Source organism: Asparagus officinalis, unplaced genomic scaffold, assembly GCF_001876935.1.
Source record: "Asparagus officinalis unplaced genomic scaffold, Aspof.V1 AsparagusV1_Un890, whole genome shotgun sequence".
Lineage (NCBI taxonomy): Eukaryota > Viridiplantae > Streptophyta > Magnoliopsida > Asparagales > Asparagaceae > Asparagus > Asparagus officinalis.
Genome location: NW_017973149.1, coordinates 1 through 18,770, shown reverse-complemented (window position 1 = coordinate 18,770; position 18,770 = coordinate 1). Strand labels below are relative to the sequence as shown.

General features: G+C 37.7%; 1 protein-coding gene across 1 annotated transcript; it reads right to left on the bottom strand.

Moving 5' to 3' along the window:
* Positions 1-9,243: 9,243 nt before the first annotated feature.
* Positions 9,244-9,588, bottom strand: LOC109828241. The gene has a single exon (XM_020395271.1). It carries the CDS (start codon positions 9,586-9,588, stop codon positions 9,244-9,246), a length of 345 nt encoding a protein of 114 aa, XP_020250860.1.
* Positions 9,589-18,770: the final 9,182 nt, after the last annotated feature.

Sequence of the window (18,770 nt, the reverse complement as noted above, 5' to 3'; positions counted from 1 at the left end):
TTAATGCTAACCTATTATATTATAGTCTTTTATTAATTTTTCTTCTATCAATGGATGTTATTATTAAAATTATATGCAGCTCCTTGAATTTATACAGTAATGTTAATTTTTAATCTATCATATATTTTTAAATTCTTATTCCTAAACTTGATAGTTTTAATCTATGGTAATTGCTAATTTTTACCGGCATGAACTTAGACTACTTTTAGATGTTGAAAAGAGATGATAAATTTTAAATTGAAAGTTAAATTTATATAACTTAATGTTATAATATCAAACATTTCCTCTTTTCTTTGCCAAAATTTTAGCTTTTTTGTGAATTTGAACTTTTGAGGGTGTGTTTTGTAATTTTTAAACTTTGATAGTATTTTATAAAAACTTTTAATTATAAGTTGGGTGCTTATAATTCATATTTCATGTATTGGTGGTAAATTTTTAAATGTTAGAATATTTATTGTAACTTTAAAAATTTGAAGGTATTTTTACAATTACTAAAATTTGGGTTGTTTTTTAAAAAAATTTAAATTTTCAATGATCTACTGATAATTTCTAAATTTGATGTGTACAGGTTATAAGTTTTAAAATTTCATGATTTTTTGTAATTTTTTACTTTTGGGAGAGTTTTTGTAATTTTTATAACTTTAAGGTTATTTTTTATAAATTTTAAAATTTTAAGTGCTTAATGGTAATTCTTGGAGCCCATCTATGTTGTTGCTAAGTTTTAAAATCTCTGAATTTTAAGGTGTTATTTTATAATTTAAACTTTTGAGGTTATTTCTGTAATTTCTAAAATATTAAGGGTGTTAATTATAAATTTTAAATTTTTAGATTTCATGTTTGTTTATAAGTTTTAAAAAGTCAAGGTGTTTTGTGTAATTTTAAACTTTTAAGGGTATTATATGCAATTTTTAAAACTTTTGGGTTTTTTGTAATACTTCATGTATTATAATATGTTATCCACATATAATTACTTTATCTTATTTTTTCTAAATTGTTGAGTTATAGGTAGTTAATATAGAGTTAATATAAGATATAATTCTCATTTGGATAGATTAAGATTTAAATAAAATATTTAAAATAACTTTTTTTTTAAAATTGTTGAGCTATAGATAGTTTACGTGGAATTAGATAAGATATGATTAAAATTTAAAAATATTAAGATTTAAATGAAATATCCAAAATAGTGAAAGCTAATATTGACCACGAAAAGTTTTTCTGAACTCGTGCTTTTTAAAAGGAGTATGATATGATTAATATAAGATATAATTCGCATTTGGATAGATTAAGATTTAAATAAAATATTTAAAATAACTTTTTTTTAAATTGTTGAGCTATAGATAGTTTACGTGGAATTAGATAAGATATAATTAAATTTTAAAAAGATTAAGATTTAAATGAAATATCCAACTTGTGAGGTTAGTGCTTTCAATTATTTATCTTTAATTCGAGTGGGGTGGACCGGAGAGGTTCGAGTCAGTGTCGATGAATCTAGATGGGGAATTTGCTTTATGTGGAGTTAGTTTCGCTTGATGTGGAGCAGATGGGAGAGCTCTGCGTGTTTGTTTTTGGGTGGATTGAATTAGTGGATAATATGTGATACACGTAGATAGAAAAAAGAGAGATGTGGGAGTAAATTATACGTTCAATGGTCCCAATTATTATTTAATGTCTATCTTCATGGCTTAAACGTGTGTAGTGGACTATGTTGCACCACTAATATAATGTGTTTTGTTTTATGGATTACAACATAAAACAATTAGGAAACGATATGTAAATTAATAGCAGAATTGAGAAAATAGACGTGTATATGCACTAAAAAATAGGATAAGAAATGAGAATCTAATAGTTTAGAGATTCTCCCACTAATTAAGAAAGAGAGAATCAATTAATTTAGAAATGGATCTTTTAGGTATTAGTCCCATAAATTATTAGTATTTTGACACTAGTCCCTCTACTTAGTTGGTGTCAAAGTGGATGAGAAATATTTCGTTTTCTTGAATGAACATTATATCCCTCTGCTCTCTCCCTTCTGAACTCCTCTCCCTTCTCTTTGCACATGACCACCTTTATCGCCTCCTCTCCGCCCTCTCTCTCCTCTCTGTCGCGGACCGTCGTCGCCCGCTCTCTGGCCTCTCCCTCGTTCATTGGGTCTACTGCATCCACAATGACTCCGCCCTCTTTCTCTTCCTCCTCTTCCATTCCTTCTGCCTCCTCATTGTCGCCACCAGCATCCTTTATAGTAAACAACCATCTCCTGATGTCGTATCTCTCATCCAACTACATTGATTAGAAAAAAATGATAAGGTTATAATTAATGGTGGTAACAAGAAGAAGGATTAGAAAAACAAATGATAAGAATATAATTAATAAGAAAAAGTAGGATTATAATCCTAGGATATATGATGTTAGATATCATTGATAATTTGATATCAGTAAATCTAGTAGATATTATGAGATATGTTGCTATATTGTGAGATATGATTAGATATAATTTTATCTTATACTTATTTTATAATATCCTTCTATTTTGCCTTTTCTGTTTTCCTTACATGGTATCAGAACCTACTCGATCCTAGAAACTTCTCCTATTTCAAGATCTCAAGACTATCGAGGGAGCTTTGCATGGCCTTCATGCTCCCCTCGGTGGCTACGACAATATCTTTGAGGGCATTGACGGCTTCAACAACATCAATAACTTTAGCATCATTATTTTTTAAATCTTATCAAATACTTTCCACAAATAACCTAAATAAAAAAAGTCGGTAACTACTGTTCACAAGATAAATAGTACTGAGGTTATTGCTCACTTGATGAACAGTAATAGGAGTTACTATTGGTAGTTATATGCGATGACATCAGTTCTCTTTCAACATTATTTTTACTAGCCTACCCGCCTAGAATTTTTGGTTTACCTGCCTAGGGTTTCTACTGGCATACCCAACTAAGTTTTCTATTAGCTGACCCACCCTAGGGTTTTTACTAGCTTATCCACGTAGGTTTCTATTGGCTGACTCGCCCAGAATTTTTTTTCTACTAGCTTACTAACCTAGGGTTTCTACTGCTATAACCACAATATTCTGATTGTTGACATCTTCAATTATTCCAGACAAAGATGACACTACCAATGCTCTTGAAACTAGTTGTTTTATCCCCATTTGTATTAAGCTAGGCATATATAGTATACATGCTCTATCTTGAGGAGGAGTGTTAGATATTATTGATGATTTGGTATTAGTAAATTTAGTAGATATTACGAGATATTATTAAGATATTATGAGATGTGATTAGATGTGATTTTACCTCACATCTATTTTATAATCTCCTTCTAATCTCTATTTAAGAGAGGTTAGGATTAGATGAATAATGATTTTTTGTCTATTCTATTTTCTTTACATATGACAATAATTAACTTGATGGAGTATATAATTCTTAGCAAAACTAAATGGAAAAAGTAAGAGTCATATAGTTGATCATAAAGTGCTCGACATAAAGACTTGTCGTGTTGTTGTTTATACTTTTATTTAAATTTCCATAAAAATTGGAAAAATAGCTACTCTCTATACTAATATATTAAAAACCAAGTGAGGGTATCCAATTTTAGAAAAATGTCCCTCAATCTTTCATTCATAGTTCTTTTGTTAAGGGAAAATTTGTCATTTCCACAACTTACCACTTCTATTACTAATCTAACTCTTTTGTATCTTCTTGCATACCGCCTTCTTTTATCCTTTACCTTGAATACCACCTTCTTTTATCCTTTACCTTGAGATAGGGGTGCACTTTGTAAAATAGTTGTGTTAAAGATACAATTTCATTAGATTTTGTTAAAGTCACATCAAACTTTCACAATTCTAAAACTAGTTATCTCTAATAGAGTGTAGATTGTTCCGTTTCTATGAGCTGTGGTACCAAACACTCATGGGAATATCTCAAATTCAAGATTTCATTTTCATTCGAAACTATACGGTTCTAAATCTTAAGGAACACATTCTTTAAATTTGAAAGACAAAAAAAACTTAATTGGAAATTAACTACTTCACTACTAAATATGAAAGATAATTTCAATTACGTGTAAAATTTTATGGTAAAATTCAAAAAAAAAGTATCTCAATTATATAACTTTATTGGGTGTTTGGTTCAATTTCTAGAAATTATAGGAAATGTTTTCCACCTAAAATATGATTTCCTTGTATAAAGAAGTAAAAATTACGCAATAACATTTATAATTAGATTAATTTCACAAAACCTTCTTGAATTCTGGGGTTTTTATGCATAACATCCTAAACTTTAGACCGTCTCACAAAACCACCCCGAGATTAACATTTCTCTTCCTTTAATTTATAAATAAATAAATAAATAATTTTAGGGAGCTTTCTACGACACCCAAATTTCAGAAAAAAGGCCTAAAAAGTTCAAGATGTTTTGTGAAAATACCCTTTATGATTCGCCATACTGTTAAGTTAGAACTTGAGAAAATAACAAGTATAAGATAAAAGATATGATTGTTTCAATTTTACAAACTCACCAAGAAAGAACAGCTACTACTTTTTCTTTGATATAAACTCCTAAAAATTATATTGCATTGATAGTCTTAATTAGATTTTACATGCTCAAATTGTTATGCACAGAAAATTTAATTGTTGTCATACGTGCTTTTGCATGTGCTATAATAATTGTTGGAGGCAGACGGAAGTATGGTGGGTTTGGGATAACAAATAAGAGTGTTTAACGGCTAAAAAATAGTAAACAACAAAAAGTATAGTGCTGAAATTTACAAAGATGCTATCCTGCAATATATTTTTCTTTTCTTTTAGAAAAATACATAAGGCATCATGGAATAGGGAGCCGACACCTCACTTGTCCCATGTAGGGTCTCATGTTTTTTGGTCCCTGTAGCACAACCCTTTCTTTTATTATGAGCTTAAAAGATTGTTTATAATTCACCCTTGCAAGTCTGATGCAAAATACAAGTGATGGAGTTCTTTGGAACTCTTCTAAGAATATGAAAAGACCCTTAATAAAGACTCTAGGAAATTGACACCACTTAATACTCTTTTGAAGACTAACTTATAAACCGTAGACTCTAGACATTTTTGGACTTTTGACTGTGTTAACCATGCTAGAGAATATCTTTGAGAATTAGATATCATCTCACAAATTCCCCCTCTTAATTTGCAATTTTCAATAGAGCCTTAAGCTTCTCAAACTTTTTAGATGTAATTGCTTTAATATGCATGTCTGCTGGCTGGTCATTGGTGTTGATAAACTCCAGTTGAATTTCTCCTTTGTTCACCAAGTCTCTGATGAAATGATGTCGAAGTTCAACATGCTCTATTTTATTATGAAACAGCAGAACTTTTGTCATGGCAATTGCAGACATATTGTCACAGAAAATAGTTGTAAGTTTCTCTTGCTTTTGGCCCAAATGTGCAATTATCCTCAACCAAATTGCCTCACATGTCACTTCTGTAGCTATAGTATAGTCTGCTTCAGCTAAAGACAAAGCCATCATTTGTTGCTTCTTTAAGCTTTACCAAATCATATTTGAACTTAAACAAAGCATATATGCTAAAGTTCTTTTTCTATCACCTGTTGAACCTACCCAGTCACTGTAACTGTATCCAACTAGTGCGCTTTCCTTTTCTTTCAAGTATTTGATGCTAAGTTTTCTGTTGCCATGAAGATACCAAAGAATTCTCTTTGCAGCAGCATAATGGAAATTGCTTAGCTCATTCGTGAATTTGGAAACCATGCTCGCAGCTTACGTAATATCAGGCATTGTATGAGTTAAGTACAATAACAACCAAACTAGGCTACTGTCAGGACCGTCTCAAGCATTTTTGAGGCTCTAGGCAAGGAAAAATATTTAGGGCCTTAATAGTTTAAAAAAATTAAATATTAGTTTTAAAAAAATAGATTTTATATAAAATTTAATTTTTTGGCTTTTTGAGATGCAAATTACTAATTAAAATTTTATATTCAAGTTTTGATAATAAATCCTTTTCAATTGATAAAATTGCCAAAACATTTAATCTTTCTTGAAACATTGTTGAGACATTGCCAAATTATATTAGTTTTTCCATTTTTTTTACTGTTACAATCTAATTAATTATAGAAATTAAATATAAAAAGTTATAATTAAACTTTATTAGTGTTCTTTTCCAAAGATAAAGATAATTATGGATAATTATAGCAATAAATGATCATATATATATATATATTGTATATATTTTTGGGGGCCCCAATAAAATGGGGGCCTAGGAACATGCCTTAGTGGCCTATGCCTTCAGCCGGCCCTGGCTCCTGTGTTGTGACGACCCCTGGGTTCACACAAGGCTACAGTCCAAGGTGAATCCAAGGATGTCAAACCTGCTATGCACCCATAGTGTACAATAACATGTTTTACCATCACAGAAGTATCTCTCTAGTGGAATCAAATAAAACAGTACAGGTACAAGCATATATAAAAGATGAATACAGGAAGTTAAGCATAGAAATAAAGATAAATCTCAGAAATGATCTAGTCTCAACTGATATAAAAATAAAGATGTCCAACAATCAGATACAAATGATCCATAAACTCAACTACATGAGTCAACTGAAAATACATATGTTCTCAACTCTCAAAACGAAATGCAAAACTAATAATCAACTAGAAACATAAACTAAACATCTGTGGAGCAGGAACTACTACAAATAACTGACGGCGACTATGCTGAAAGTCCGTCAACCTGTGGCTCTCCGAAACTCTGCTCCACTGTCTGAAAAGAAGTGAAAACCACAACGTCAGAGTGCTAGCAAGATCATCTCCATCCGCCCCCAGGGGAAGCACTAGTAAGTATGATGGAAGCTCTACCTATAAGTACATAGTCTACCTAGATCATTTACCCTGTACTAAATGGGATTAATACTTAGAAACCCACAACACGAGACTAGTACATCGAGTGAAATAATCCAAACAAGGAAACCCTCATATATATACTATATGTCTCAAATTGTGAATCACTAAATATTAACTCCAAAACTAAGAATAAATGAATACAAGAAAAACAATACAGTAAATACCACATCAACCATTTCCGAAAATATCATATCAACTCCTTATACTATCCTTAGTGGGCAAAACATATACTGATACAATATCTCGTGTAACTAAGTTATGAAATACCTTCACAATGAATCATATCGAAAGATTATCAACTTTCACCTACACATAGGTTATCATCAAATTTATCAAATCGTCCTTCTATGGAATTTTCTAACTCATCGCACCCCGTGCGGACAGTTAAATAGATATGTTAACTCATCGCATAACCATGCGGATCGATAGATAGGTGTGTCAACCTTTGCGCATATTCATGCGGACTGATAAATAGGTTCAATGACCCCTGCGCACACTCGGGCGGACCAGTAAATAGGTTCAACGACCTCTGTGCATACTCGTGCGGACCAAAAGAATATAGAGGAGTGAAGTCCATCGTGATCTCATTTGCAGACCTGACTAAAGCACTCGGAGTGTAGTCCATCCGTAGTCTTATTGCAGGACCCGACTAACCCCACCCAACAAATTGTAAATATAATATACTATATAGTTGTTACTTGTAACAAACACCACTATTCGAGTATCCTTAACGATGTAATCATGCGTACTCAATCCCTGTATGTGTACTCCTCAAACTACGCGTGAATATCAGCTCACGACTTGCACAAAACGCTCGCCAAACGAACCCACAAACGAAAGAAATAAGAAAAAACAAATAATACCTGATCAGTCGACCAGTCTGGAGCGTCGGTCGACTAATCGACTGAAAGCACTATGCCGACACTACCTTATCAGTCGACTGACTCACACAGTCAGTCGACTGATCTGGCCGATTATGCCAGATCCAGCTTTTTGACTGTATTTCTTCAAATTTTAGATTTATATCAACTTATATGATCAAAACTTGATTCAAAACTCATGAATATCATCAACAAGGGTTTATTTAACCAAGATAAATCACTTGCATACTAACCAAAGCTAAACTGTAATTGACATGTTAAAATAAAATCCTATGATCATGATCACGTGCTAAACAAATTATAGAAAAGAATTCTACTATTTATAGCCTGATTTAAGTTTTAAACATCATAAGTTAAATTCTAACACATTAGATTAACTTTAAGCATGGGAATTATCATAAATAACATATAAAACTTGATTTTTAAACTAGGGAACGGTTTGGACAGAGGTGATCTTGCCTCAAACATTGTGTTGAACTCTTAAACACGTGCGCGCAAGATTACTCTTTGCCAAGCTCGCAAATCCCGTCTTCCTCTCGATGAATGCCTCAAGTAAACTCCTAAAAACTTATAGATTAGGGTTAGGGTTTTAGAAGGAAGGTGGCTACTACTAACTCACATAAAAAAATAAGGGAAAGANGAAAGAGGTTCAAAATGATTATAAATACTCATGTACACAACTGGGCCCGAAGCCAAACAAAACCGACCTGACAATTCTTTCACGAGCTCTGGAAGCACGACGGTCAACTGATGCTATGGCATCAGTCGACCAGCCAATGGTCATTGGTAGACTGATGTCATAGCATCGGTCGACCTTCCAGAGGTCGTTTCTAGCCAACTGCAACTGTGCACGCATGTGCATGTTTACGCTCCTGCACTCTTATATACACGCTTATATACACACTTATATGTATTTAATCGATCTCGAATCGATTTTTAACATATTCAACCATTAATAAATGATATTTATTATGATATAACTCAATTATTATCATTTATCATAATATATCCAAAAATTACGGGGTTTTACATTCACCTCCCCTTAAAAGAATTTCCTCCTCAAAATTCTGCAATCATATCTTAGAGATTAATAATACCAAAAAAGCACATTGAGGGGATAATCAAGACAAGGAAACCCTCACATACACATCTCGTACTATTAATCTCCAGATATAAAACATAAGTGATATTTACACTTAACAATCTAGAATGTAAATACTCCCACTTAATCCCTAACTAAATGAAACTAGTACTTCGGGCGAAAATCCAAATAAGGAACCCCCCCCTCAATGTATATACCATATGATCTGAATGATTAGGAGCTAAGTGTTAATACCCCCATTCTAGCGTTAAATATAAATACGACTATACATATAATCATGAACACAAGCAATTCATAGCTAATCATTTTACCTGCTCAAACAGGTGCGGGTAGTCGTGACGCATATTCTCTTCGAGCTCTCAAGAAGCCTCCTCAACTCCTTTACGGTTCCATTGAACTTTGACTAAAGGAATAATCTTATTTCTAAGCTTCTTGTCCTCTCTGACAAGAATGCAAACAGGGACCTTGATAGTTGTCAAATCTGGCTGAATCTCAAATTCTGGTGCATCAATCACCCTCTGCTGCTCCTTGTCACGCAAATTCTTTTTTAGCATCGAAACATAAAATACATCGTGTACACTCAATATCGATGTTGGAAGATTTAGCCTATATGATACGACTCCAATGTGCTCAACAATCTTGAATGGACCAACATATCTCAGGGCAAGTTTTCTCCGTCTGCCAAATCGCTGAACACCCTTCATCGGTGACCCCTTCAACATGACAATCTCCTTACCTGAAACTCTAAAGGTCGTCACCTCTGGTCTGCATAGCTTTTTTGCTGACTCTAAGCAGCCAGAATACGTTCTTGAATCAATGCTACCTTCTCTGTAGTCTGTCTCATGAGTTCTGGCCCAAGCAATAAACTATCCTCCGGCTCTGCCCAACAAATCGGGGATCTACAAGGCCTCCCATACAACGCCTCATACGGTTCCATACTTATAGTCAATTGATAACTGTTGTTATAAGAAAACTCAATCAATAGGATGTGATCCTCCCAGTTGCATTGGAAATTGATGACGTATGCCCACAACATATCCTCTAACACTTAGTTCACTCTCTCCGTCTAACCATCTATCTGCGGGTGAAAGACACTGCTATATGACAACTGGCTGCTTCTGGAAACTCTTCTAGAAATGGGATGTGAAAACTGAACATTGATCTAACACGATTGTCTCCGGAACTCCATGCAATCATACAATTTCCTGAACAAAAATCCTCGCATAAGCCTCTGCCATGTATGTCGTCTTAACCGGCAAGAAGTGTGTCGACTTCATTAATCGGTCTACAATCACCCAAATGGAATCATTCCCCTTGCTCGACCTCGGCAAGCCCACAATAAAATCTATGGAAATATCTACCCACTTCCACTCAGGATTGGGTAAAGGCAGTAGGGTTCCTGCGAGTCTCTGATATTCTGTCTTTACTTGCTGACATATAAAGCACTTAGCAACGTACTCCACAATCTCCCTACGCATGCCACTCCACCAAAAATGTCTCTTCAGGTCCTTATACATTTTGGTTGTGCCTGGATGCACTGTGTACCTGGTGCGATGTGCCTCATCAAATAAATCCTTCTTCAATTGTGGATTATTCGGCATGACTAACCGGCTGTTTGTAGAAAATTTGTAGTAAAAGAAATGAAGGAAAATTGATTTGTATTCCTTTAATCTCAGTTACAATTGGATTTCCTGATTACAAAAGAGAAGAGAATGAATTTCAATTCTCACCTTTGTTTAATACTGGGTTCTTCACGATAGCGATGGAGTGCTTCCTTCGAGTGCCTGCGTCGAATTTGCTCTCCGTTGACGATCCGACCGTCCTGTCTCACGGGAATGATTAACTTGTATGACAAGTTTGATTTAGAACTCTTAACGAGTTTAAGAACTCAGAACGAGTTAAAAACTCTAAAAGGAGTTGTTGAAAACTGAATAATCGGTTAGTAGCCAAGTGGATTTGTTTGTGGCTGAAGAAGCTTTCGAGATTTGATTTCCTAACTGCCAAGCAGTCTCTTGTGCTGCTTTTGGAGATGATTCAATCTTTGAAATCAGGCCGAAATCTCCAATCTCCTAAGAATTCGGCCTCTACAACAAAGAATCCAACCTTATGTGGTTTTGATCTCAAAATCTTCCACCCCTTACTCAGTTGAGTAATGCGGTTATTTATAGGGGTATAAGGGGTGTAACCAACCCCTAAATCCGCTCCTAAGTAGGCAAAAATCCCTCAAAACGTGGGATAAACGGTTTTGAGGCCGTTCAGCTTGTGTTTGAACAACTAAAACGCCTAGATTGGCGTTCTGGAATTTAACTCTGCGTCAGAGACTTGGGACGTAGAGTTGGATATCTGCTATGAATTGAAAACGCATAGGCCGCTCGCGTTCTGAGCCTTAACTCTGCGTCGCAGAGTTGCCTACTCGCTAGAAATTAAAGACGCACGGGCCGTTTGCACGCTGAGTCTTAACTCTGTGTCTTGGATTTGAGACGTAGAGTTGGGTGTCTGCTGAAGAACGCATAGGCCGCGTGCATTTTGAGTTGAGAAGAGCAGAGGTGGACTCTGCGTTTGGAGGAAGTTGTTGACTTGTAACCTCTTCTATTACAGCGTTGCGAAGACTATTGCTCGTTGATCTTTAACTTTAGAATTGTTAAATGGATCGTGAAAGTCATCAGATTGTAAACATCTACAGTTGGTTGTGAAGGCTACGCTGAAATAGATGTATAGTATAATCAGTTGTCGAAAAGTGTCGCATTGAATTTATAAAACTTTCAAACTCGAGTCTGATCTATGTAAAAAAGTCTCCGTTTATGCAGCTTTCATTTGTTGAGGTGAAAGATAATAACACCTGATTGTAATTGTTACATTCAGTTGAGCGGCTGTAATAAGTGGACTTGGGACAATCAACCACAATCTAATTGCTGATTTTTAGACAGCCTTACAGAATCCATCCAAGTTTTCGAATCCTACGATTCTACTGCGCACGGATTGCTGGACGAGATTCGGAATACTTTTGGATCCCAAACAATTTAGTTGATTCGATATGGCACCTTTACGAACCTGAAGTTATGAAAGGAACATCGCAAACACCGTTTGTATCAGAAATAGTTCGAAATTCTGTTTCCGAACAAACAAGATGACTTTTGAGTTTTGTATGACAAAGAACATTAGTGCAAACTAAGCTTAAAAACAAGTTAATTGCTGAAATGACCCAGACAAAGAGCGATGATTGTCAACAAATTTTATTTGGTCTTTGGATACTCCTAGCATTCAATCTGTTATGAAGGATGTATTACATCGGATTTCATTCTGGATCTTACAGATACTATTTCCGCCAGAACAGAGAAGAATGACACAGATGGGATCTTGCGCGGATGAGGTGTATTCATCGGATTTCGTCTGGATCCTTTAGATACTCCACTTGATCTGCAATGTATTCTTTCATCCAGAGAATTCTTATAGGCATTGATGAACACCCGAAATGCAGCTTTCAGCTTCATTGATCTTAGTGGGAATGTTAAGCCACTTAGAAGAATGAGTTGTGCGCAGCTCCTGTCTTCATTAATCTTTGTGGGAATGTTAAGCCATTTAAAAGAATGAGTTGTGCGCAGCTCCTATCTTTATTAATCTTTGTTGGGATGTTAAGCTATTTGGAAGAATGAGTTGTGCGCAGCTCCTGTCTTTATTACTCTTGGTGGGAATGTTTAGCCACTTAGAAGAATGAGTTGTGCGCCGGATCGATCCTAACGATTTTAGTATTGTTGACTGTAATCTATCTATACTCATCCAAGAGGTTGCATAGCTGTTCGTCATACGTCAGTTTCTTCTCGGCTTTGGTCACCTTGATGGCCGACATTAGCTTTCCTTTAAAGCTATGTCTTGGTTTTAACCGTCGAGAACTTCATTTGGTAGCGTTAAAATGCACAGGTGGATTCCTACGCTTGAGAATTGAAACACAAAGGTGAACTCTGCGTCCAGAAGTTCAACCAACGCAGGCGCACAAGCCGCATTTGGTGGGATTCTGGGCCTAAAATCTCGCTCTGATTCGACAGCTCACAGCTGTCTATAAATAGACCGCTGGGGTCAAATCAAAAGTCATCCGACTTTTCATCTGTTATTTTTCGAAAAGCTTAACGAAAACTCTTCGTTTTGAACTCCGGTGAACCCTACTCATCTTCTCCGACCATCATCCTCAATGGGTCCCAGAAAGAAGACGGTCTCCCATCCCAAGTCCACCGTTGCTGCTGTTCAGAGCTCGCGGCAAACCTCGGTCGTCGGCGGTGATGTAACTCAAACTAGTGCGCCGCCGACGCAAGCTCCTCTCGTCGGTGGTAAGTATCAACTTCCATGGCCACAAAACTTGCCTCGGCAAGATCTGAGCAATGAGGAAACTCGTTCTGATGTTATAACGCAGAGTTAGGACTCTGCGTTTTGAATTCGAAACGTTAGGGTCCGACTTTTGCGCTCGAATTTTGTAACGCATGACTTAGACTCCGCGTTTGAATAACTAACGCAAAGTCTGACCTCTGCGTTAATTAGATTTGAAGCAGGGTCTGGACTGTGCATTTGAATAACTAACGCAAAGTCTGACCTCTGTGTTAATTAGATTTGACGTAGGGTCTGGACTGTGCGTTTGAGTGCTTAACACAAGGTTTGACCTCTGCGTGAACACCCGAAATGCAGCTTTCAGCTTCATTGATCTTAGTGGGAATGTTAAGCCACTTAGAAGAATGAGTTGTGCGCAGCTCCTGTCTTCATTAATCTTTGTGGGAATGTTAAGCCATTTAAAAGAATGAGTTGTGCGCAGCTCCTATCTTTATTAATCTTTGTTGGGATGTTAAGCTATTTGGAAGAATGAGTTGTGCGCAGCTCCTGTCTTTATTACTCTTGGTGGGAATGTTTAGCCACTTAGAAGAATGAGTTGTGCGCCGGATCGATCCTAACGATTTTAGTATTGTTGACTGTAATCTATCTATACTCATCCAAGAGGTTGCATAGCTGTTCGTCATACGTCAGTTTCTTCTCGGCTTTGGTCACCTTGATGGCCGACATTAGCTTTCCTTTAAAGCTATGTCTTGGTTTTAACCGTCGAGAACTTCATTTGGTAGCGTTAAAATGCACAGGTGGATTCCTACGCTTGAGAATTGAAACACAAAGGTGAACTCTGCGTCCAGAAGTTCAACCAACGCAGGCGCACAAGCCGCATTTGGTGGGATTCTGGGCCTAAAATCTCGCTCTGATTCGACAGCTCACAGCTGTCTATAAATAGACCGCTGGGGTCAAATCAAAAGTCATCCGACTTTTCATCTGTTATTTTTCGAAAAGCTTAACGAAAACTCTTCGTTTTGAACTCCGGTGAACCCTACTCATCTTCTCCGACCATCATCCTCAATGGGTCCCAGAAAGAAGACGGTCTCCCATCCCAAGTCCACCGTTGCTGCTGTTCAGAGCTCGCGGCAAACCTCGGTCGTCGGCGGTGATGTAACTCAAACTAGTGCGCCGCCGACGCAAGCTCCTCTCGTCGGTGGTAAGTATCAACTTCCATGGCCACAAAACTTGCCTCGGCAAGATCTGAGCAATGAGGAAACTCGTTCTGATGTTATAACGCAGAGTTAGGACTCTGCGTTTTGAATTCGAAACGTTAGGGTCCGACTTTTGCGCTCGAATTTTGTAACGCATGACTTAGACTCCGCGTTTGAATAACTAACGCAAAGTCTGACCTCTGCGTTAATTAGATTTGAAGCAGGGTCTGGACTGTGCATTTGAATAACTAACGCAAAGTCTGACCTCTGTGTTAATTAGATTTGACGTAGGGTTTGGACTGTGCGTTTGAGTGCTTAACACAAGGTTTGACCTCTGCGTTGATAAGATTTAACGCAGGGTCTGAACTGTGCGTTCAAATGCTTAACGCAAGGTTTGACCTTTGCGTTGCTAAGATTTAACGCAGGGTCTGAACTGTGCGTTTTGAATGACCTTATTCCTCCAAGGATTTGACTAAGCCTTCCTGGACTGTGCGTTTGAGTGCTTAACACAAGGTTTGACCTCTGCGTTGATAAGATTTAACGCAGGGTCTGAACTGTGCGTTCAAATGATTAATGCAAGGTTTGACCTCTGCGTTGCTAAGATTTAACGCAGGGTCTAAACTGTGCGTTCAAATGCTTAACGCAAGGTTTGACCTTTGCGTTGCTAAGATTTAACGCAGGGTCTGAACTGTGCGTTTTGAATGACCTTATTCCTCCAAGGATTTGACTAAGCCTTCGTTTTATTTTCATGCTGACTGACTGGGTGTTTTTCTCTTTTGCAATGCCTTACACCCGCGAACCTCTCACTCTTCATCATCACTTTGGGTGTGAGGGCGGCGTGGATTTGAATATGTAGTTCAATCTACGTCAAGAACTCCCGATTTTTCAAGATACTGACGAAGAGCGCGTCACCTTAATCTCCCAGGCTAGCCCGGCTGTATTCAGGATTCTAGTTACAGATGCTAAATTTGAAACTGAATCCTGTAAAAAGCTCACCAAGCCAGCATTCCTGTTTGGCGATCATGTCATCATCCAAAAAGAGATCGTGACCGGCGGCTATTATAAGTGGTTGAGGAAAATAGGAGATCGCCACTTCTTCCTCCCTGATATGCATAGGATGTTTCCTATCTCTTATTATCAATGTGCCTCCGTCCCTTGACATATGAATTGGGACCTTGTCAGGGAGCAGGATGGGGTAGCTGTTGGGGCTTTGACTTATACAAGCGTACACACCGTTGGTTACAACCGACAGGTGTCAGCTTTGGAACCCTGCCTATTCTCAAGGGGATATCCCGTTGGAGAAACAGCTAGTATAGCTAACACTTTCATGCGGAGATTTTTGGCTGTGAAATGGGAGTTCCCTTCTTTAGTATTCAGAACTTCTGGATAGGTACATTCTACAAGAACAGGGTGGTGGGCAAGAATGACAGAGTTCGTGCTGACAGAGCTAGAGGGATCGTTGGCTCGATCTGGGCTCAGTTGCCCTGTAATGGCTACCAGATGTGGCATTGACTACAACCATTATAATTTTTTTGCTATTCTGGAGAGATACAACCCGGAGACATGTACATTCTTCACACCTGTAGGGGAATTAGGGTTTGCCCTCTACGAAATGTATGATGTTTTGGGTCTTCCTTTTGGAGACTTGCCCTACGAAGAGTTCATTCCAGGGTCAAGTGAGCTTAGGATTTTGAAGGAGATGAACCCTGATGTCTATGACACCCTATGGGAAGTAATGTGTCATTTTTAAATCTGCACCCAACTGACGGGGACACGAGGACGTGGTATAAATCAGCTATCTTGGGCAGAATACCTCTTCCAGAATTTGTCTCATAAGACCGCTGTTGTGTCTTGTCAAAGTGTGAGCACCCCTGAGATGATTCAAGATTTAATCAATGATGCTACAGCTTATTATGTCAAGGAGGGATTAGAAGATGATTTTCCTGTGCAGACTGAGTTTGAAAGTTTCCACCATCAGGCTGCTATACCTATTTCTGACATGGCCTTGCTAGGGAGTTTTCTCATGCTATGGTTAAAACGATGTGTCATCCCCACCAGGCCCATAGATGCTGTAGTAATAGAAGTGGTATACCCAGCTGTTCTCTTGGCTCATGGGAGGCCTATGAATCTGCTTTCAGCTATGACATGTTGTCTGCAGCATGGTTTGAGGGAGCTGTGTCTTGAATTCATTCAGGTGAAAGAGACAGGCTCTGGAGAAAAGAAGAGTTTGGTGACTCCAAATCCTCGAGTACCCTTGTCGTATACCTATTTGATGGCATGGTATGTATCCCATTGTCCTTATTTGATGAGTGCCCCATCTTCCTCGGGCGAAGGGTTCGTTCCTTTCGTGCAGAGACTAGAAGGGGCTACTTGGGAAGGCACATATGTAGTGAGGGTTCATCAAATCTTATCGAAAGACCTTAATTATCACATATTCCGCTGCTTCCCAGACTTTGAAGGTAGTGGCTATGGGCAAGTATTCCAGGATACAGCTGGCCCGGATGGTTTCATCCGTTTAGATGGGGGAGTCTTCCACTGGCTATTGAACATTAGACCGGGTTATCTTCTCCTTAGGCAAGGTGACAAATGTATAATTGAGTCGTACCAACCGTACCGATTCGCTCGACAATTTGGGTACGATCAATTATACATTGGAAATCTACGGGGCCAGCTTGCAATTGTTGGTAATATATACGAAGGGGCTCGGGCCTGGTACTACTCCACAGCAGGCTGCACTGGAGCTACCTTTAGGTTACCTCACAAGACGCCCAATTCACTTCTCTCCATGGCTTTCTGCAACTGGTATCACACGGCTTCCAAGATACCTGATTATAAGTTGAATTTGTCAGGCTTACGGAAAATTAGAAGGATGTATTCATCCAGAAGAGGATCCTGTGTATCTCGTCTGAAGGGAATTAACGAACTCCTATCTTATGAGGATGAAACTGAAGAAGGAGAAGGAGATCTGGGACCAGAAAGCACTCCAGTGGTGAGCCCTAAGGTTGCTGAAACTCTAAGAACCAGGACAGCTAGAAAGAGGGCTCTTACCGAAGAAGAAGCAGTTCGGTACGAGAAATGAACTCACAGGAAATTATTAGTAGACCCTCTTTCTCAGAAGCTAATGGCGGATGCTTTTAAGTCCACTGGGGGTGAGGAAAAACAAGAATCTGCTGCTGCAAATCATCCCCTCCGCACAGGACTTCGCTCCGGGGGTCCTACGTTTTCTAGCGAATTTTCTTCTTATCGCTCTTTGGACCAGGAAGAGGGTGGGGATGAGTCATTGATTGGGGAGACGAAATCTTCTCCTATAATGGATCCTATTATTTCACCCTTTCCAGGTCAGGCTTCAGATGCTACTCTTCCGACTGCAAAGACGTTACCTACGGCGTCTCCGTCTGAAGAGGTTGGTGTTAGCCCTTATGTTTTGATGACGTTTTACAACCACCATTATCGGTACTAATGGCTTATTGAGTGCAAATGTAGTAAATTCATTTATCAAGCTTGTTAGTGCCATAAATGGAGGATTGGATGGAACATACGCTACAACGATGATATCCAAAGGAGGAGGAGGCATAATGATGAAGCAATGTTATTTCAAGAACAACAAATTCATATAGAAGCTTCATCAAAATTAAAGCTATATCAAGACTCAAGAACTTTATTCTATGTGAGGATATTAGCTAGTTTTTATTTTCTCTCTAGTGCTAGAATGTAGGCAAAGAGTTACTGATTTCACTTGAAGCTATTGGGAATCACACACACGTTTCATACTTATGTTTTTTTAAGCATTTTTCACAAAATACTATTTTTCACAAGTATGAGGACCTATCTGCAAAATTCTTTTTCCAAACAGTTTGTTTTTAGTATTAAAAACATTTTACAAAGTTTCATAATTTTCAGAGGTCAAATAAATATTTTGCAAATATTTTAGTTAAGTCAAAAATCAGTTTATGCAATGTATCAGAATGCGGTCGACCGGACCGGTCGACCGCACATATGATCATTCATTACTGGGCTCCAGAAAGGTCGTCGGTCGACCGGTGCGGTCGACCGAAATCTCGATTTCTATATCGGTCGACCGCGCCGGTCGACCGATGATGGCTCTGCTTGTTTTCTAAATTTTCAAAGTTGTTCGCGGTCGACCGGATTTTCGGTCGGTCGACCAAAGTACTTTTTTGGTCGACCGAAAATCCCTTCGGTCAACCAAAATTTTCTTCGGTCAGCCGCGACTTTTTTTTAAACGGTTGATTGCCTCGTTTACTGTGCTTTCACTTAACTGTGTTTGGCACAGTCTGTGGTAATGATCTGAAAAGGAGATTATTTTCTTAATTGGGAAGATTGGGTTGTGTTTTTAAAATGTTTAATCTCTTCTA

Excerpts from the sequence above, each read along its gene's own strand:
- LOC109828241 (XM_020395271.1), bottom strand. The coding sequence starts at position 9,588 with ATGAAGGGTGTTCAGCGATTTGGCAGACGGAGAAAACTTGCCCTGAGA.